At 38.2% G+C, this 22,269-nt stretch overlaps 1 protein-coding gene across 1 annotated transcript in view; it reads left to right on the top strand.

Annotated features, from left to right (window-relative positions):
* RORB (RAR related orphan receptor B) overlaps positions 1-22,269 on the top strand; it is a 199,458-nt gene that overhangs the window by 131,272 nt on the left and 45,917 nt on the right. Inside the window, exons 2-4 of the mRNA XM_003267416.4 lie at positions 4,631-4,716; positions 8,969-9,110; positions 17,064-17,465. Of these exons, the coding sequence (XP_003267464.1) occupies positions 4,631-4,716; positions 8,969-9,110; positions 17,064-17,465 (630 nt within the window). The remainder of the gene's footprint in view (positions 1-4,630; positions 4,717-8,968; positions 9,111-17,063; positions 17,466-22,269) is intronic.

Below are 22,269 nucleotides of genomic sequence, written 5' to 3'. Positions count from 1 at the left end.
CAATGTGATGCATTTTCTAGTTAACTCATTAGCTGGATTAGTTTATATAATCTTAACACCTGCTGTTACTAGCGGAGGTTCTGAGGGGGCAGAACTAAAAATGTGTGTGTTTTGATATGCAGGAAGAAGTGAAAACATGGTAGTTTTGTGCAAAGTTGTGGCAGGGAACTCTAAACAAAGAAGGCGTTTTCAGGGGGAGCTCAGGGGAGAGAATTGCCATCTTCAAAGAGGGAGAGAAATTTTGTTTATTCCATAATTGTTGAATAGGATCTGCCTGCCAGATCACCAGATAGTAAACTAATTGTACTTCATCAATTGTTCTAATATAAAGTAAAGCAGCAAATTATTTTAAATCTTTCATGGCACTCTTTGACACTGTCAGAATATTGTTTCAAAAAAGATAAAATTATATAGCATTGATTTTATAAGCAAAAATATTGATAATACATAACATTTTAACAATCGTCTCCACAAAGGATTACCAACAGAAAAATATAAGTGAAATGAATATACAAGAAACTGAAAAAATGAAAAATGAATAAACCTCACTCAAGCCATCTCTCAGGGCATTTCAGTTCCTCTAAGTTTGTCTCTTGGGGAATACTATTGTTGAATAAATCCATGAGTCAAGCAAAAGTACAAAAGTCAAATTCTTTCCTCAGTTTCCTTCTATAACCTTCATTGTAACAGCTGGTGAGGTCCAAACAACCAAATCCTCCCAAGATGTTCAGTTGGAAACCATAGTCAACAGCATGTCACTAGATCTGTATTCACTGCAAGACAATTCCACAAGAGCCTACGCCTGTTATAGTGGCAAGATATTGAGAAATGGCAGGCATTGGAGAAATAATGGGATTTGTTGTTCTAATCAGTTTGTGAAATGCTGTCTGGAAGATGTGCTTTATAAAACACACAGTATAGGCCAGGCGCGGTGGCTCACACCTGAAATCCCAGCACTTTGGGAGGCCGAGGCGGGCGGATCACAAAGTCAGGAGGTGGAGACCATCCTGGCCAACATGGTGAAACCCCGTCTCTACTAAAAATACAAAAATTAGCTGGGCATGGTGGTGCACACCTGTAGTCCCAGCTACTGGGGAGGCTGAGGCAGGAGAATCGCTTGAACCAGGGAGGCGGAGGTTGCAGTGAGCCGAGATCGTGCCACTCCACTCCAACCTGGCAACAGAGCAAGACTCCATCTCAAAAAAAAAAAAGCATAAACTATAAAGCTGCAGCTCAGAGGCAGTTTATTTCCTCACATGAGAGAAAATGAAAAGAATTAGTATTTTAAATGACTTAAATTTACCTTTACCTATCATAAACCTCAGATGATTTATTCTATTACAATAAGTTAAAATGGTCACAGATTTCCAAACCGATAACCCCTTTCCACACACAGCTATACACATATACCATTTTAAGTGACTTATTTCTCTTTAAAAATGTTGTTAAGATGTTTATAGTTCTTCAGGATTACATGTTGAGCCAGGATTATAAATATGTATAAATATGCAGATGCTCTATTGAATGTTCCTTATCTCATTTGTATTTCCAAAGGTGTGTAAGATAACCTCTGTGGCTTTCAAAAACATCTTGTCACACCCCAGGGGGCAAATTATCTCTATTTTCATTTCCTTTAAAGTTAGATCATTTTATAATTAAGAACTTATAGAAGCAGATTCTCCCCACGTGTAAGCTACTCCCTGAGGAGTAATTTATGCAAAGAGAACCTTTGACTTAATATTATATAAGCTAAAAACTATACAATGGATAACTGAGATTTTTAGTCAATTTTGTAATCGTTATAAACAATCCAACATTTGAAAGGTTATTGCTAAAAAAAAAAAACCATAGTACAAATGACTGTCATTTATTAGATTATCTTTAAATGAAAAGATCTTTAATAAAGGAATAATAATGTGGCTTGTCATATTTTGTGTCCAAAAGTTTTAGAAAACCAGTTAACAATGATGATTGATGTGATGATGATGACGATGATAATGAAGACTAACAATTCCTAGCTCTTTAGCATTTTACAAGGCGCTTCTACATAAAATATCTATTTGATGCTCACAAATCTATGAAGTTTGTCAGTTAAGCTTTATAAACTAGAAAACATAAGATCAGATATTTTATCTTGGCCGTGGCTCCAATCATTAACAGACTAAGGACTGGAGTCCAGAAGGACAGAATAGAATAACATCAAATCTCATATTTTTCTCCTATCACAAAATCTTGAAAACAAATACTAGCTCGTGTAATCTAAAAGCTAAAATAAAAAGAAACGAATAAAAATGTATACTTAGTCTCATAAGTATTTTAGGTGACTTTGTCTCTTCTGATGCTTTTTATCATTAGCTCTTTAGCTGGAGCTATTGGAGTAATACAGGAATTTAAAACTGTAATCTTATGTTGTCTGTGTGGAAGTCAGAGAATGGTTACTGAATGAAGTATCAGGATATTTATCTAATTTCTGGTTGTCAATTCCCAAATCAACTCAAAAGCAGAACTTAACCTGGATCCTCAATTTTTTCACATGAAAAATAGGCACACAACACTGAGGTTTTTTTGCTTACAAAGATGATTTGAAATTTCTGTGAAATATTTACTTTTTTAAAAACTCAACGTACTACCCTAAAGCTAAGTATTGTCTTTTTTAAAAAATGTAAAATAATAAGAAAAAGAGGGCAATGTCTTGCATTTATTTGTTTTGTATATTCAAGAGTGAGAAACTGTAGAAAAGCATCCAAGTGGCAGATTGATATACAAAGCATTTTGAAGTATATTTTGCATAATTATTTTAAATTGGAAGAGGAAATAGCAGATCTTCTAGTGTGTATAATTTTAACAACTCTTAGAATACTATCAGACATAGGAATCACTACATTCTAAATAAATTTTATCTCGTGGATCCATCCATAACCTGTGTGCTGATTATTTAAAATCATCTTACCAAGAGGTTCTATATACAGGACATTACACCAAATTGCACACATAGAAAATAGAAATCCCATGCCCCACCATATTCCATCAAAGTAACTGCCTTACCAACAACCCCATTTCTGTCAAACTTACTGCTTTATCTCAGCCTCTTGGCTAGGAAACTAGGAGTCACCTTTGACTCTTCATTTCCATGTCGGTTCCCTTTTTTAATCGTATAATCTAGCTTCTGCCTTTGAACCATGTTTCTATTTACATCTTCCTCTCCATTTATTCTACCACTGATGTAATCAGCCATGTTTTTATCTCCTAACACCAAGTTGGAAGTAATCTTTAGTGGTCTTCTGCTTATTTATGGGTAGCCTGCCAAACTCACCTTTCTAAGGTGAGTTACTTTCATCATTTCTTTAACCTGTTCACTTCGTTGATTCCTTATGGCCAGTGAGATCAGGTGAAAACCTCTCTGCCTAACCCCAGGAACTCCATAGTCTGGCATCAACCCTCTAGCCAATCATCTCACCTAAATTTACATTATAGCCAAGTTATTGTCTCAATGATCACAATCCACAATCATCCCAGGCCTCCAATCTTTTTTCATTTCCCTTCTGCCAACAGAAATGCCCTTTGCCTTTCCCTTCAGCCTAACTAAATCCTGCACAATCTTCAGAATCAACAAAAATGCCTTCATCTCCAATGAAACTATTTCAGTTTGTATTGAATTCATATTTAGTACCCTCATAATTTATCCTGATTTCTCCATATATTAATTTCATTTTATTAATTAGATTACTAGTATCATTAGCATATCTTATCCTCCATCAATAGCCTTTATTATTTTAGAGAACATATACAGCATGCTCAATAAATATTGGACTGATTATTGACATTTTTGTAAGTAAACATCCAGCCACACAATTTATAAAGCTATCATGCACTGCTCCCTCCCAGAGTTTTGCTTTATTTATGTATTTATTTTAAATATCACTGAGATAAGGCCATGTGAAAGCTCTTAGTAACTTAATGTTTCAAGTGCAAAATAAGAAAAGAAAAGCCATGGGTTCAAAGACTTTTTGAGGGGCCAGGCGCGGTGGCTCACGCTTGTAATCCCAGCACTTTGGGAGGCCGAGGCGGGCGGATCACGAGGTCAGGAGATCAAGACCACGGTGAAACCCCGTCTCTACTAAAAATACAAAAAAAAATTAGCCGGGCGTGGTGGCGGGCGCCTGTAGTCCCAGCTACTCGGAGAGGCTGAGGCAGGAGAATGGCGTGAACCCGGGAGGCGGAGCTTGCAGTGAGCCGAGATTGCGCCACTGCACTCCAGCCTGGGCGACAGAGCGAGACTCCGTCTCCAAAAAAAAAACCAAAAAAACAAAGACTTTTTGAGTCCCACTACTTTTAAGGTCAAATTCACAAAGGAGAAAACAGTGAATGCAAGACTTTGGAAAACTGGTTTCTGGTTGTGTTTTTTTAGTTTGAGAAAAACGAAGCAAACAATGGCAGAGAAATGTACTTTGACTTAGAAGCAGCTTAGGACAGCCATGCAAATACTAATGGATGACTCCCACACCACCGCCCACACCCCCGTATTTTCAAATACAAACATCAAGGCAGAGATAGACGGGGAGAGAGACAGGAAGAGTGAAAGGAGAAAGAAAACTTTTGTGTGCTCAAAATGTCTATTTTCTCCTTTCAGCACAAATTGAAGTGATACCATGCAAAATTTGTGGCGATAAATCCTCTGGGATCCACTACGGAGTCATCACATGTGAAGGCTGCAAGGTATGGGACTTTCATACCGCATGGTTCTGTATTTGTCTCAGGCATCTGTGTACCTCACAAGACGCGGTGACACCTTTTTAAGGAAGGCGTCCTTGCTAAAGGATCCTTCTGCCTGCTGCTGACATTCAGGAATTCTTGCGTGGTGGGTGGGAGGGTTGATTTTCTATTCTTTTGCCTTTTACCTTTTTGTTATTTTCTAACTGGTCAGCAGCTCCTTAAAAATGGATGTGTATTTAAAACCTTGAATTATTCACATTTACAGAGATATAAACACTTGACTCCTGCTGTTTTAGCAGTATTGTCTCCAGTAAATTCCAAAGCACTTACTATACGAAAAAACTAAAGGTTAAAATAAAGATTATAAACTAATAGGTATATATTTAACTTTCTGCTTGAGAAAAAGGAAGTCAAGGTAACAGCTACAATATGCATATGGCCATCCTTTATTCTCACGTTACAGGGAAAAAAAAAAGAAAAGAAAAGAAAAGAAAACTGGAAGCATGGTATGTTAGAAGCCGACAAGATTAACTGTAAATCGACAAAAATTCACCTGCCCCCACCCACCTCTTCATTTTCCCATGAGGTCCTGAGGTATAAACAAGGTTACGTCATTTGATCAACATCATTGATTCAGACAGTAAAGAACAGAGCATGGCCAAAAACACGGGGTTTTTCAGTCTCAATCCAGTGTTCCACTTCCAGACAGATTCCACTCATCCTTCCCGTGGCAAACTAATTCTTATGAGCAAGTTGCTTTCTTAAATAAAGAGCTGGAGGAATAGCAGTAAACGTAGACTTAATCTGAAATAAGGGAACGTTGAAATTTAACAGTAAGTTTTAATAATGAATCCTTAGAAGGAAAGAAAGTGAGTGTGAGAGACATAATAGCCAGGGGAAATCAAAACAGTTCTATAGCTAACGTTAAAGGACCATGTGTAACCAGAACAAATAAAATGCAGCCACAGTCTGGGAGGGAAAGGTAATATGCTGGTAAAGTTATTGGCAAGAGCAATTATATTTTTCATCAAAGATGCAAGCAAAGTGAATTATTCTTTTAAGGCCAGTAAACTGAAGGAGGTGTAGTATAGTCATAGAGTCTAAGATCTAATCTTAATCTTAAACAGGATTTCAAATATAAACAAGGCAAAACATACTGTAACTGTCAAGTACTGGTACTGTGTGAAAAATTGACAATGTCTTCATAATAGTCTCAAAAAGGCATGAATCTTGGAGTTAAAACTGGAGTGAAGAAAAGGAAATAAATAAGAATAAAGTGGGAGAGGGAAGAAGAGGGAGCGTCATATTAATGTACTAACCTGTCAACGCACTGCTGTACTTTAAAGATGATTAGTGATAATCTATTTGTGACTATCGTGAGATGTTCTTCACATTCTGTTCCTCTGCAGATCTATAATTAAGAATTGCATGTTGTCCACTTTAATGCAATTTTTCAACTCATCAAGAGTAAACAAGAAAACAAAATTATGTCAGCAATTTTTTATCCTCCTTGAATAAGTTATTATGTCCTCTAGGCAGATAGACAAATAGTTTTCTTCATAAACAATAATAGTTTAGGAGTCAAAATCCTCTCCATTAAGGATAGCATTTTATTGGCTTGTTATGCAATCTTGAGAGCTCTGGTTTACATAATATCTACTAAAACTGATTTTTAGATCACTATCAAAATGGAGATGTTTGGCATTTGATTGTATAAGCCCCATCTGAAAAATGTGTGATTTCAGAAGATGGGGATATGCTCAAGTTAAAAAGCAAAATATTTTAAACAGTAATTTCCAAAAAATTTAAGTAGCGCACAAATATAACCCAGCAAGCCAATAGCCAAGAACAAGTGTCCATCTTTTCTATTTAAAGGAAGAATCCACAATCAAAGAAATTATGCTGTTATTATGAAGCATACTCTGAGGTTTTAGTCAAAATGGCACTGTACACCACACTATTTTTTTTAATTCATGGAAAATCCCACATTTGTAAATATGCTACTTTTTTCTGCAAATAGAAAACTTAAAAATTCTCTTCAGAATTTGATGTCAATGTCAGCACATTCAGTATCAACCTCTGAGTTTTCATAATACTGTTTTCAAGTCAACATAAACAACCCATTCTAAATAACATCAATTCAGCTTGTGCACTTATTCAAATTTCTATTCATTCAATAAAATTTGGAATGCAATCTCTTTTTCATGCCAAAAACCTCATTTGCAATAATGAGCAACAGATAAGCAAGAAACGAGTCGTAATTAATGTCAAATTGGTCTTAAATTAGGGCTGTAGCTGTGACTTCAGAAAAGTCTTTTCTGTCCTGTCAACTCTTTTGCTAAGTAGCACTAGAGTATACAAAGATAAAAACCACACAATTCTGTCTTAAAATGTAAATTTCAAGTCATCTTTAATCAAGACTGATGGGCTGAGGTTATGCTTCCTGACAGTTTTCATGGTATATAAAGTACATCATTTCAATCCCTGGGAGCTTACGTTTGATCTCTACTCTAAGATGCTCCATGAATTCAGTCAAACTGGACAGTCAGATGTCTCATTATGCCATCACTGGTTTATTAAATAAGGAATGCACTTGGATCTATAGGGATGAAACTAGTCCCTGTTGTTGAATGGCTAAGCCAGTTGGGACTCTCTCTGTCTGAGGAGATGCTCGACCACACCTCCATGTCTGAGTTTCCTCAGATTGATCAAGCTCTCTTCACCAGTGCCACGCTGAGCCATATTGGAGCTCGAGACAAAAGGAAAATCAGTAACACAGATCTTTTCTTTAAACTATTGGGTATTTTTGTATTAATGCTGATTTTTAACACATTGTGTTAAAATATTGTATTTTCTAATTACAAAAACTTTAGGCGACCTTTAAATGCTGTGGGCAAGATGTTTGCCTCACTAGGCTCACCTAGCCCTGGCCCAGCTTGTTCATCCTGTAGATAGTTGAGGAAACACGGAAGCTGTTTGAGGGAAGTCAGGGGATCTATTCTAGGCTTCTCTGCAAGATAGTCATTGAATCTACCATTCCTGAACTTTTCTATACTTCCTCCGTCCAAAAGATGATGCTGTGGGATATCTCTTCCCAAAATTTCTCTTAGAAAGCTTGATGTAGACCATCATTTTGCTCAGGACACGTTGCACTTTTCCTTTTTTGCTCTAGACAATTCAAGAGCAAAGAGTAATTAGGGAAATCGATTACAGGAGTCAATGAATGGATGGATGATAACTTATCTGTCTCTGGAGAAAATGCTTATTTTCCCCAATAGAGTTTTCTATAAGACAACTAAGGAGAAATCTTTTAAAAATCAACTCAGCTGTGGATTTATTTAGAGAAGCAGTGTATGGTCACTGGCAGTTCATTTTGTACCTGATGAACCCAAATGTGCTTGCATGAAGGCATCTTACACTGAATAGCCTGAGGCCAAGTAGAGACCGTTCATTCAGTTTTTACTTAGTACTTTTTGTTGTTAGACAGCTTATATATAATATTTTCTTTTTTCAATGGTGTGGTTGATTATTAAAAACAACTTGCCAGATCCAGTCACAGTGGCACACACCTGTAGTGCCAGCTATAGGCTGAGGCAGGAGGATCACTTGAGTCTAGGAGTTTGAGGCCACAGTACACTATGATCCTGCCTGCAAATAGCCACTGAACTCTAGTGTGAACAACATAGCAAGACACCTCAAAAAGTTAAAAAAAAAAAACACTTTTCAGCTGCATTCGAGCCAAATTCGAAAATTTTATGGTGGGGAAAAACACATCTTAGAAACTAAGAAAACAGTAGTGCATACTCCCCAGTGTTGCTTTTTCTTACCAATACCTCAAGTTCCTCACCACCACGGCACTTGACACAAACCTGTGTGATTTTCCCCATCAAGTTCTGTCATGTTTGGTTTAGTAATATCCTTTGCTACTCCTTCCCCACTGCTCTTTGCGGAGCAGAAACTTCTGTTTATTTCTGCATACAATTTGCACAGCTGCAAATGTCTTTAGCAAACATTGATTCAAAGAATGAATGAATGAGTGAATGGGCAAATGAATGATACCCTCATATCTCTGCAGATAGCATCTATTTTCCCCAGCAGAAATATCTGCAAGCCATATAAGAAGAGGTATCCAAAGAGCTTTAAAAATTAAACTCCGTTATGTTCACTGTAGAAAATGTAGCAAATGTATACGTTAATGTTCTCTTGTTTCCCTTCTTATAAATCTGTTTCCCTCCCCTTCTCTTTTTCCCTCAAGGGATTCTTTAGGAGGAGCCAGCAGAACAATGCCTCTTATTCCTGCCCAAGGCAGAGAAACTGTTTAATTGACAGAACCAACAGAAACCGTTGCCAACACTGCCGACTGCAGAAGTGTCTTGCCCTAGGAATGTCAAGGGATGGTAAGGCATTACCTTCCTGTTTCTTACTTAAGCCCTTTCAAATGGATGCTTTGCCGGAGTCTATTTAAGCTGCTGGAAGACGGCGGAATTCGGGATAAGGAGAAAAGAAAATCACTGTGCTGGTAGTGCATTAAAAGGAAAAGTAAGAATACATAAAAATAGAGCATTGCCTATGAAACAAGAAAGCAAAGACTTTACCGTAGCTCAGGGAGCAACTTGTGCTAACTAGGTTTAGTGGAAGCCACATAGGCGTAGGTTGAAGGTGACCATCTGTCTAGGTTTGCCTGCAAATGAGGGATTTCCTGGGACATGAGACTTTCAGAGACGATACCAGAAAGTCCCAAGCAAACCAGGACCACATCTGAGTATGTTCACTGGGTAGGTCTGACTGGGCTTGCTTACTGTGTGGAGACACTAAGGAATTGCATATGCCTCTATGGGAAGCTTGGAAGTCCTGCTGGCTGGTCATAGCTACCCAGAGGAGGAATTGGACTATCTGAGCCCATAATGAAGTTTCCAAAGGCTAGAGAGAAGTCCAAGTCTTAGAAAGGCTGTGTAGGTGATGTCTTCCTCAGAATGTGATACCATCTACACTCCACCTTGACTCTCACCCACACTGAATGGCTTGGCTTCCCAAGGGAGCATCTTAGAGTAATGAAAGAGGACAAATAAACTCAAACAAGATGAACGAAGAATTTCACCTAGCTTTGTTTTCCGTTTTTGTTCATTCATCCAAAGTAATTCTTTCCCTGCCGACATTGGACACATCACCCCTGTATCATACAGTGAGTGGCCTTGAGTCCTGGGGCCATTTCTGTCTTGTTCCCACTAAAACATCAGGCTCTGCTTAAAAGCACACACCTAAATGTTTGTTGAATAAACGATGGAAATCCCTTCTACCTAGAGCCTAAGACATAGACAATGCCCCGACACATTCTGTCTTTATGTCAATCAGTGTGGATTCTGGGCCTCTGGTCGCACTCCCTCTAGTGAAATTCAAGGCTGTATAGATGCACACAAAACAAGAAACTTCCAAGTTTTAAAGAAATGCAAATAACTGGCATGCATTTAATATAAACGGATTTCATGAGTGATTAGATTCTTTACCTTTTCTCTAATTCCCAATCCATCTAAACTTGTCCTGCAGAAAAGTACACCTATAAAACAAATTTGACCAAAAAAAAAAGAAAAAAGAATCTGACCTGAAACCCTTCAGTTTATAGGTAGCTTCTAAAGCTACAGAGATGAGGTTTCCAAAATTTTTCTATTAACTGATTTTTCTTTGTTTTACTTGTTTTACTTGGCTCACTAACCAGATATATTTATGCCTAAGATAAATTTATAGCAATGAGTACTTCTGTATAATCAAGGCAAATAAATTAAGAGAGAGGATTAAGTAGTTTTCGATACTTATTTGGTGTAATTATATGGGAATCTGAGCTGATGATTTCGCACTTCATTTCTACCATATGGCAGTAGGTAGCACTTTAATTCACAGTGTCCGAAAAGCCCCATTAATAATTGTGCAAAGAGATAAGCCATACAGTATTTGTTTTTGTTACTTCTTCCTACGATAAAATGAAGTATCTTTCTGGAAGGGCAGGGCTGAGTCTGTGCTAGTGAATAGAATCATGGGCAAGAGATGAATATATGATCCAAGGCAGATTCAACAGATTTAGTGACATCAGCCCACAAAATCTAGATGGTCTGGATCCCATAACATAAAAGAAATGTGTCGGGAGGATGGGAGGGTCATTTAACAGAGCCACAATTTATTCTCAAGGAGGAAGGAATTCATTGCAGCACATAAACCTCTATGCAAATAAAAGCAATATAGTGTCTAAGGACATTGAGGATTAAGAATAATGATTCATTTCAACTTTAGGCCCAGAGACAATCCTGAGGCTGCCTGGGACATCTTCAAAAATGCCTCCTAAGCACATCTTATGTGAAATTTATCATGAGGAGAAATGGTCAGGGGTGTGGGTGGGGTGGGGAATCTGGAGAAGAAGGGGCTCAAGCAGAAGAGAAAACAAATGATTCTCTCTAAGAGAAGAAGCTGCCTCTTCACTATATCATACAGAGAAAGTTTGGTCTGAACTTTGATTAGAAAAGGTGCCTTATGCCAAGTAAATTATGCTAACACCAGGGAAGCTGAATAGGTTTTATCTCCTATTGATAAGTATTGCCTAGTATGTAATATTGAATGATTCAAAAGCCCTGAAATTATGGTTGATTACCTATGTCTAGTAAAGGCTCAAGAATGAAAGGCAGGGTTATTTCCTAATCAGAAGAATCCCTACCTTCTTCTGATTCAGCAAGTATTTTTAAAGTGCTTTAGAAATTATACCAATAGCTGGCCGGGCGCGGTGGCTCACGCCTGTAATCCCAGCACTTTGGGAGGCCGAGGCGGACGGATCACGAGGTCAGGAGATTGAGACCATCCTGGCTAACACGGTGAAACCCCGTCTCTACTAAAAAAAATACAAAAAATTAGCCGGGCGTGGTGGCTGGCGCCTGTGGTCCCAGCTACTCGGGAGGCTGAGGCAGGAAAATGGCGTGAACCCGGGAGGCGGAGCTTGCGGTGAGCCGAGATAGCGCCACTGCACTCCGGCCAGGGCAAAAGAGCAAGATTCTGTCTCAAAAAAAAAAAAAAAGAAAAGAAAAAGAAATTGTACCAATAGCCAAAGTGAGATGCCCTCATACCTAACTGCTTTCTACAGCCCCCTACTTCCCTCAGAGATAAAGTGGCATCTTCATTTTGGTATATGCATTTGCTCTATGTCAATTAGGCTCCAAGAATGTTTATTTCATCATACCTGGCTGCTTAATGTGGCCACCAGGAGATAGCTTAAAATAACTGTTGAAAACACTGGATTTTCATTCTCTCCTGAAATTTCACTGCTATATCGGTTTATTAGCTATCAAAAATATATCAGTAGTCATCAAATTTATCAATAATGAATTTGTTCAAATTTAGCTTAAGCGAAGAATCAAAAATCAAATCCACTTGGAAACATATACACGTGTCTTTATGTGTATAAAGAGGTGCAGACATGTGTGCATGTGTGTGTCTGTGTGTGTGTGAATTGGCAGCATGCATAAGCCTACTGAATCTTCTCTATCATTTTATTTTTTTTTCTTTTACCTACACCCTTTACAAAGGAATCTTCAGGGTAACTGTTTCCAATTGTGCTACTACAAATTGATACTCACTAGTATATGTTCTCCCAAGTGGCATGTCTCTACAAAAAGACAGAAGTTGCCCTAAAAGGACAGGTTTCACAGATTAAGCTTCTATCCAGAACTACATTGCCCAATCCACATGTCACTATTTAAATAATTTAAATTTAAATGAATTTAAATTAAATAAAATTTACAATTCAGTTCTTCAGTCACACTAGCTATATTTCAAGTGTTCATTAGGCACATGCAGCTTGCAGCTACCATATTGGAAAGCACAGAGAACATTTCAACATCACAAGGAGTTCTGTCGGAAAAAAAGAGGAAGGAGAAGAGAGAGGAGATTTTAAAATAATGAATAGGCTTGGGTAGATTGAATCAGACTTCTAATAACAAAGCCTACGGCACTAAAAAAAGGGTGGCAGAAGAGGCACATCTCTGAAGCTGAAAAGAGTTAAATTAAGACCAGTTTCATTGGTAAGCAGCAAAATGTAAATATAGAGAACTTCACAACCAAAGGTAGTAGATAAAATGATTTTGGAAATTTCTAGAAAGTCATAGATTGATAGTCAGTTGGGCTCTCTTGAAACCACAAACACATGTCCATGTGTTATGTAAATAGAAATCTTTGAAGGAGCTATGACTTTACTTTTCAGTTATATCCAAAACTTCTATTCCATTTAGAATACCACAATTCAAATAAATATAAAATGATTTCCTATACTTTCACATAAAATTGTTCTTTGCTATTATGGGATCAAAATGCAGGTTAAGAGCATATCATGAGCAAATACCACATCATTGAATATTTATGAGCACTTGCAATGTATACAGAATTGTGCTGGTTTCTTTAAGAGTTAGCAGTTTAACAAGAGGCTGTCTTTATACTCAAGTGAATGCCATTAACAGAGTAATTCAAGTTTGAGAGGGGCAAACAGTTAAATTATATGCCAGTCTGATTAATATGTGGTGATAAGAAGAATGCTAATATTTGAAATATTAACATGGCCTTTGTTAAAATAGTTCTATGCATACAACAAATGTATTTACAAATAGTGAAAATGAATTATGTCAAGAAAGTCAGTAGGTTTATTTTTGCCATGTACTGTAATTATTTTCCCAAATTTGTCACCACTGTTATTGCAAGAAGAGGCACAAAACTGAAACACTGGCTCATCAATGTTTCTGAAATAAATGGAAAATTAATTATAGAATAGTATTACAGTCATTGTCAGTGAAGTCTTTGATTTAGGATTACACCTGAAATAACTCTAAAATGTAGTAGTTTTAAGTTGTTTCTTTGAAAATATTTCAGTTGCTCAGTGACCTGATAAGTCAATTTTGTAAAAAATGCAGAGCTTTTCTTTGTTGAGGTTTTAGATGTTAACTATGGCAGAGGTCTTGGCAGCATACTCTTTTGACATTGTTAGCTTGTGATTATGATGTCTGTGGTTAACAGCAGATTTCTGTGTACATCAGCTGCAGGTCAGTTCTATAGCTCTGCTGATTGTAGATGGCCTTGCCTGGGATGAGCAAAGAGGTTTGACTCTGCTTCACATATCCCCCAGCAAGTTTATTCTCTAGCAAGATAGCTCAGGCATGTCCTTGTCATGGTGAGGTGCACAATCACACAAGCCTTTTTCAAGTCTCTGCTGTGTCACATTTGTCAATATTCCATTGGTCCACAGTAAGTCACATGACCCTGGGCAGGATGCCTGCAAAGAATGAAAGAGCATTGCAAATTGACATGGGGAAGGGCATGGAAAGAAATAGACAAGAGCAATCAGGGTCATTAATGCAATCAGTCCTCCACAAAGTATATTTCACCTAAATATCAGAAATCTAAAGCAAGGATTAAATGGAAAAGGGTTTAAAAAAAACCCACAAATTTCTGTTTTTGTGTTAGAAGAGTTTCTTATTCTCAATCTTTGATTCCTATAAATTTTGAACCAATAAAATACAAAACTATTCTATTAAAATAAGTCAGAAAGTAGATCTACCCTAGCTAAAACAAAAATCTTGATCTATAGCAATGGATACAAACCTTGTGTTCACTTGCATAACTCTACAACAAAGAGCTATTCTGAACCTACCCAAATGCAAAGGGCAGAAAGGCAGCAAATAAAGAACTCTACTTTCCTGGGGGAGAAGGGGAAGTTCTTTCTGAATCAACATTTATAGTTGTTTATTTTTTTGTATAAAAAGGTGTTTTTCCCCTAGAGAATAATATGTAATAAATTGCTTAGAAGATGTAATATAAAGATACAGAGGAAGCTTGCCATATAAGTTACTGTAGAATTCGGTACATAGACAAACTGGAAATGTCACTGCAATTAGTAAGCAAATAAATTTGTCTATGAAATCAGAATCTAATAAGGGTAGTGTCTCTACAAACAAAGTTAAATACAACAATCTAAATAATTCAAGACCATATAAAACCAACCACTAAGATGGAAAGGGGAGTTTAGTCTGAATGAGTCAGACTGTTTGTCTTCATACAGAAAAAATTACTAGATAATTATCACTTTGTTTTCCTACTTAGGCAGCATCAGAAAGCCAGAATGTAGGTGTTGGTTTGTTTGTTTGTTTGTTGTGTTTTGTTTTGTTTTTTGAGACAGAGTCTCCCTCTGTCACCCAGGCTGGAGTGCAGTGGCTCAGTCTCGGCTCACTGCAACTTCCGCCTCCCGGGTTCAAGGGATTCTCCTGCCTCAGCCTCCCGAGTAGCTGGGACTACAAAGCACATATCACCACGCCCACAAGCACATGCCACCATACCCGGCTAATTCTGTGTGCGTGTGTGTGTATGTGTGTGTGTGTGTGTGTATTTTTAGTAGAAACAGGGTTTCACCATGTTAGCCAGGATGATCTCGATCTCCTGACCTCGTGATCTGCCCGCCTTGGCCTCCCAAAGTGCTGGGATTACACATGTGAGCCACCGAGCCCAGCCCCAGAATGTAGGTTTTTAAGAAGGATTAAGAAGATACAGAAAGAGTTTGGCTTCTTCAAGCCCAGCCCTCACATCCACAATCCAGCAGGCAAGAAGGAGGAAAACATGCCCCAATACCCGCAAGTGAATGTGACACTTGCATTTACTTCCTGTTAATCAGAACTTAATCACCTGCACGTACCTGCCAGTGAGGGGGCTTAGGAATTACGGTCTCCATTCTGATCAGCCTATGCTCAGATAAATATGGTAGCTCTGTACCCAATGGAAAAAGAAAATGAATTTTGGAAAAATATTGGAGGAGGAGGGTGAATGGCAGCTCTTTCACTGTGGGAATCTCTTCTGTGTTCCCTTTGTGCTAGAGAGTTCTTAAGCACTTCACCATTTAGATATTCTCAGAAGAGCATCAACCCTCATGATTGAATCCAGGAACTGAGCCGTTTTCTAAACTCCATTTCCTTCTTTCTCCATTCTCTGAGCTCCTAACACCAAGAGGTGGTGGGAATACCGTCACAAAAGAACAGAAAACAGAAACTCAGAGAGGAGCCTCCAAGTTTGTGGTAGCCTCCACTATTAACATGAGCTGAACAATGCTTGATAATTCAAACAAGGTAGGCCTGTGACTCAGGATGTTCACATCCTAAAAAGGCAGTTGACAACCTGTGAGGAGAAATGTCAATATTCACAACAGTTCAGGAGGTTAAGTATCTTAAGAAACAACACATTGAAATGAAAGCACCTTGATAGTACTCTGTGACTGCTTGCAGCACTTCTTCCTTCTTTTTCCTCAGACTGCTGAGAATATTGCCAGAAGACATAGGAAGAATAAAACTTGGGAGTGGTAGAATGAGAAAAGATAGTTACTGTTTTTGTCACTTGCTGGGCATTGGATGCCCCAAACTGCTATTTTCCAAAGATTCTTATCATTTGATCCCAAAAGCCAACTGAAGGCAAATGATGCCGTCACTTAAAATTATGTTTATCACCCAGCCCCATGTCTTTGGTCTTACCCAACACACTATTTAGAAAATCAGCCTGGCCGGGTGCAGTGGCTCACATCTGTTATCCCAGCACTTTGAGAGGCCGAGACAGGAGGCTCACTTGAGGCCAGGAGTTCAAGACCAGCCTGGGCAATACAGCAAGGCCCCATCTCTACAAAAATTTAAAAAAAAAATAGCTGGACCTGGCGGCATGCACCTGCAGTCCTAGCAACTCAGGAGGCCGAGGTGGGAGGATTGCTTGAGCCCAGGAGCCCAAGGTTTCAGTGAGCTATGATCATGCCATTGCACTCCAGCCTGGGTGACAGAGCAAGACCCTGTCTCTTAAAGAAAATTATTATAAAAAGTAAAAGGAAATTTAAGAAAGAAAACAGAAAATAGATCTCAAAGTGAAACACTAGGATCCAATCTGGCAATCTAGTAATCCTAAAGATTAAGAGAAAAGTTAGTTATGAGTGTTGGTTAACATTTTAATAGTGGGCACTATTGCTAATTTGGTATTTTGTTTTTTTGCGTTTTTTTCCACAGGTAAGAAAAAAAGAGGAAAACATGCTTTCTAACTTCATGGCAATGAGAAATACATACATGAGTTTTTATATTTCTTCCTGGCTTAGATTTATTTCTCACTGTGGGCATAAACCAGGACAGGTACCCTCTGAATATAACCTTTCCCAAGATGTGGAGTGCAAATGAATGGGTTCAGTTATGGTGCTAGACATTTGTGCATTTGAAGTTGAAGGGACAACCATCCCGTGACCCGTTGTACCTGAGGTGGTTAACGCGAATGATAACCACAAGTGCTGTTTTCTGCTTTTCTCTCCAACCCAGCTGTGAAGTTTGGGAGGATGTCCAAGAAGCAAAGGGACAGCCTGTATGCTGAGGTGCAGAAGCACCAGCAGCGGCTGCAGGAACAGCGGCAGCAGCAGAGTGGGGAGGCAGAAGCCCTTGCCAGGGTGTACAGCAGCAGCATTAGCAACGGCCTGAGCAGCCTGAACAACGAGACCAGCGGCACTTATGCCAACGGGCACGTCATTGACCTGCCCAAGTCTGAGGGTTATTACAACGTCGATTCCGGTCAGCCGTCCCCTGATCAGTCAGGACTTGACATGACTGGAATCAAACAGATAAAGCAAGAACCTATCTATGACCTCACATCCGTACCCAACTTGTTTACCTATAGCTCTTTCAACAATGGGCAGTTAGCACCAGGGATAACCATGACTGAAATCGGTAAGTGAAAGTCTCCTCCCAGTGGCTTTTTTTGAGATTTTGCTTTGAATTTACCTTGGTCCTATTTAGTATGGTAATTTTCTTAGATTTAAATTGAATTACTTGGATTCACAGCTTCTACTGAGAAAACAAATTGATTTTTAAATATATTCTAATAAATGTCATTTTTCCCCACCCCATAAAAGTTTATTTCAAGCAAAGGAAGAAAGAAGAAATTATAAATAGAAAGATGCTATCTGTAAAGAACAGATGCTATCTGTTGAATTTGGGTTCTCACTGAAGGAAAAATGTTATTGGTATAAACAGGGAAATTTCGGCATGTATTCAAAGTTGATGCTATTCAAAGTGAAATTGCCGAAGGATATAGAAACAGTGTGGAATAACCAAACTAACAGGGGCCCAACTCTTCCTCTAAGATAAATGGGGACGAACTTTAAGCAAACAGTATCTCAGCTTCCTTCTTGGTGAAGTCAGGGTGATAGACCAGAAGATCACCAAGGCTCTTGGAAATCTGAATTCAAGAATTCCATATGGGATTCTGAATTACAGCAATGAAAAGAGTATAGTGTGGAATCTTATAGAACATGAGAGCAACAAATAAGCTAGTCATAGGCATGATTGCATCAGAAAGCTGATCCTCTTTCCTCCGATTCCTAAGGAGCGATCTTCAAGAGTGCCCTGTCTTAGGCAAGCTCTCTTCTGACCCGCTGCAACTTTGTTTTACTCCGTCAAACTCAGGGGTCTATTAAATGTTTAACCAGTTAATCTCATCAACTGACTGCCATAAAAATATTGAAGTAGGTTTAACGCATTACTCTCCTGGGTAACAGGGTTGCATGTTAACAGTAGCCTAGAAGAGCTAAGCAAACAGTGGCGATGTGATCCCAGGCTTCACTGCAATATTTAGTGTACTGGAGAAAGCAGGCTAGAGCTCAGGAACCTTCAAGGGCTCTTTACATTTTACCCAAAGAGGTGGCAGAGCAGAGCAATTAAGAACTGTGCTACCTGAGTTTAAATCCTGGCTCCTTGGCTTATTATTTAAGCTGGAGCAAGTTTCTCAATCCCAGTTCCTTCATCTTTACAAGGGGAAAAACATTAGTTTGTAGCTCACAGGGACATGGTAAAGCTTAAATGAGTTAATGCGTGTAAAACATAGCAAGGTTTGGCACTCAAGAAGTGCTCAATAACTCTTAGCTATTGCTGTTTTATGCTACATGCTCAGTCACCTTCTCTGTCTAACCTGCAAATAGGAGCCTAAAGCCTACAAGTGTTTTAAATTAAGCTGCTGTGAACACATAATGAAATACATGGCCATATTCTTGGCTACTTGTACCATCTGGTTGAGGAAGAAGCAATGTGACACAGTTATAAACCTGAAGTGTTATTTCTTCCTTTTAGCAATTCAGCATGTGACAGTGAGTAATATTGTTGACAAAGCACCTGTAATGACTTTCACAGCTGAGAGACATAAAAAAAAGAAACATCAACTAAAATAAAAAAATAGCTAATTATTACTGTCATCCTTAACCTTGTTTTTACTATATCATGGGCCCTTCACACGTTTACTTTTCACGAACATCTTAAAAGATAAATTAAAATAGTATTTCTGTTATACTGATGCTGAAACCGAGGCTTAGAGATGTCTCATAACTTCCCAGAGTCCTATAGTTACTAAATGACAGAGCCAGGGTTCACCTCAGACAGTCCGATTCTAGAGTCCCTCCACTCCTCTGTTAAACTGCTACCTGCCATGGGTCTCAATTCATAAACTGCATTGCCAACTAATAGGGACGGTCATTTAAAATAGTCATTCAATCTTTTCAAGAGGGAAAAGGCACTTTCCTTTGCATTTATACTACTTAATATCTAAGTTCCTGAGTCTACTATTAATTTGGGAGATATGTTTGAATCCTTATAAAACAAAAACTCACAACATTGGAGCAATCTTCTGGCCTATATTCAAAAGGGGAGTCTTCTAAGAATTAATAAATCATAATTTTTTTATGATTTAGCAACCACATTAAATATTACGGAAAGATAACCACAGCCAAACCATCAGGTCTGGGTTACCCTGAACAAGTCATTTTTCCTCTCTGACCCTGAGTCTATTCTGTGAACTGACAGAACTGGACTAGAGAATCTCAAAATTTATCCAGATATTCTGCACAGACATTGACATGCAAAATAAACTCACGTATATTTTACTCAATTATTTCAAGATACCTCTAGTCTTTAGATATCTTTAAATATGTTTCAAATTTTGGAGGATTTTTTCATCAGACATTTAGGGATGCAAATGGACTGTCCTGCCAGTGCTCTCAAATTTAGCAGACCCCTAAGCCTAAATATTGGTTTGGTTCACATTTCGTTAAAACAGCAATGCCACCTAGTGGACACAAACCCATTCTATGAATGTTGAATCTAGGTACCTATGAAGAGCCACAATATTATAATATACTGTCTTTCCTGCACCGTCCAAAACATTGACACTCATTTCACTAAAATATTACATCCTTGACTGTATCACTGGGCAGGAAGGCATCTGTGGTACAGTGTGGTGACTAAGAACTCTGCTTCTGGAGTCAAAGTGCCTGCATTCAAAACCCAATTGTGCCTTTTCCCTTAAACAATTTACTTCACTTCTCTGAGTCTCAGTTGTTAACCCAGGCCAATAATAGTCTTTATCTGTGTGTGTGTAGATTAAGTGAGTTAATATTTATGAGTTCTTAGTACAATACCTATCATACGTAAGCACCATTATTATTAATAATATAACTGTTATTTTAATTGACTATATCACTGGTTAATGCAGATAATATAATTACCTTTTATCGAGCACCTACACTGTGATGAGCAAGTCCTATTTTAATTCTCATAACAATCCCATTATGCCTGTTATGTAAGTATTTGTATATTTTACTGATGGAAAAATCGAGGCTTAGAAGTTATATAACTTGTAAAAAGCAAAGAACACGTATGAGCCCATATCTGAGTGACATCAAAACCCATTCTTTTAACCATTATACTGTATTTCCTCCCACCAATGGCAGCTCCTCACAAGTTGATTGCCATTCTCACAGCAAAACAGGTTTGGTGTTTGCTGCCTACCTGACCTCCTTCTAGGCACTACAAACTGGAGCTTTCAGAGTATGCACGCTGTCATTTTGACTTGCTTTGATTAATAGGCATCTAAACCAATCTGGTTGGTGGCAAGCTGCCATAGAAAAAACCCTACGCATCTAAAACTGAAAATCAGATTTTGCCACATCCTGACTGGGTGAATTCGAGATTATGTCACACCAAAAAAAAAAAAAATTAACAAATCCCTTGGCTACCAGAAGTCCTGATCTGCTTCCTCTGGATTCTAAGAGAATAATGAAATGTGTGCAACTAGGTCATTATGCTTCTGATATTGGGTCATCTTAAAAGCAGATCGCTTTTAAAAACCAGTTTTTAGATCAGTCCCTATAGACTAAGATCTCATGAGTTTGAAATTTTTGTTAAAAACACACGTAAGAACCATAACACAACTATATAAGCAACCGCATGCAGATCCCAAAAAGTCAGTTTTTGAATATTAGCAGAGTCAGGAATATTCTCCCAAAAAAACAAACTTGTCTTGCTGAAAGTTCACCAACGAAACTACAAAATTCCTAGGTTAAGGGCCCTAATAATAATGTTTGATATATGGAGAAAAATATAGAAAATCCTTTCATGCGTTTTAGTCATTTTGAGCCTCACACCAATTCCTTCAGGTGAGCAGTGAAGAAACCATTTCATTGTACAGATAAAGAAATTGAGAGTCTGAAACAGTGAGTGATATTCCTAGGACAGAGAGTTAGTTAAGTGATAAAGCTTAAATTCTAAGGTTAAGGTTAAGTCACTGTCCTAGACTGCCAGGCATTTTTCTTCAAATACCTATTTTTGAAATGTGCCATACACTCGAGAAGAGCAGAACAGGGTTTCTGCCCTCACCATCTAGGAGGTACCACGAAAATAAATAGTCATGGCAATTCACCACATCCTAAGTATACGTTCTGGGCAGGATGCTACCACACTCCTCTGGAGGTGAGGGAGATGGCAAGTATTGATCAACCTGAGCCACATCTCTTATCAGGAATGTTTTATTCCCCTAGTTTTGAGAATAGAAATAAAATATGGGTAAGCAAACAGAAAACCATGAAATATTTCAGGAGTTACATCCTTGGGTTTTTCTAAAACCATAGGAAAAAGAAGCCATGAAATGAAAGAATGGCAACAAGTAAGCTGCAAATTAATATTTAGACAGCAGTATTAACTGGGTTTAGCTGGAATTTTACTTCAAGCTGGCGTGATGGATGTGTTATATCTTTAGGGATAACATTTTGCAGTGGTTGGTGGCAGGGAGAGGAAGCTAGCTAAAAGATGCTCCGCAAACATGCAGAAAAGGAAAGTGGAACATCTTGTCTTTGCTCCACCACTAACGAGCTCAGATGAGTTGGGGAATTCTGCAGGACTAATACTCTTAATGAAAGCTCATTTAAGCTGGAAGTGATTGGCAATGTATCTACAACGTCTCAGACAACAAGACAATTCAAACAGCCAAATAACATGCTTTTTATATTTAAAAAATCCATCAAATTCGCTACAATGCTAAGGGTGTACATTGCCTTTCAGAAACATCACCTTGGTTTGCTCTTCTATTCAGTAACTTTCTCTCCAGATAAAGACAATGAAATGTGAATTAATTGATCCCTTCTTATATAGTCTTTAACAAAGACTTATTTTCATATTGCTTTTGTGTTCTATTTATAGAACCTGGAAG

This window comes from Nomascus leucogenys, chromosome 1a (assembly GCF_006542625.1).
Source record: "Nomascus leucogenys isolate Asia chromosome 1a, Asia_NLE_v1, whole genome shotgun sequence".
In the NCBI taxonomy this organism is placed as follows: domain Eukaryota; kingdom Metazoa; phylum Chordata; class Mammalia; order Primates; family Hylobatidae; genus Nomascus; species Nomascus leucogenys.
Note: the sequence above shows the minus strand (reverse complement) of the source record. Positions and strands in the feature narration are given on the sequence as shown.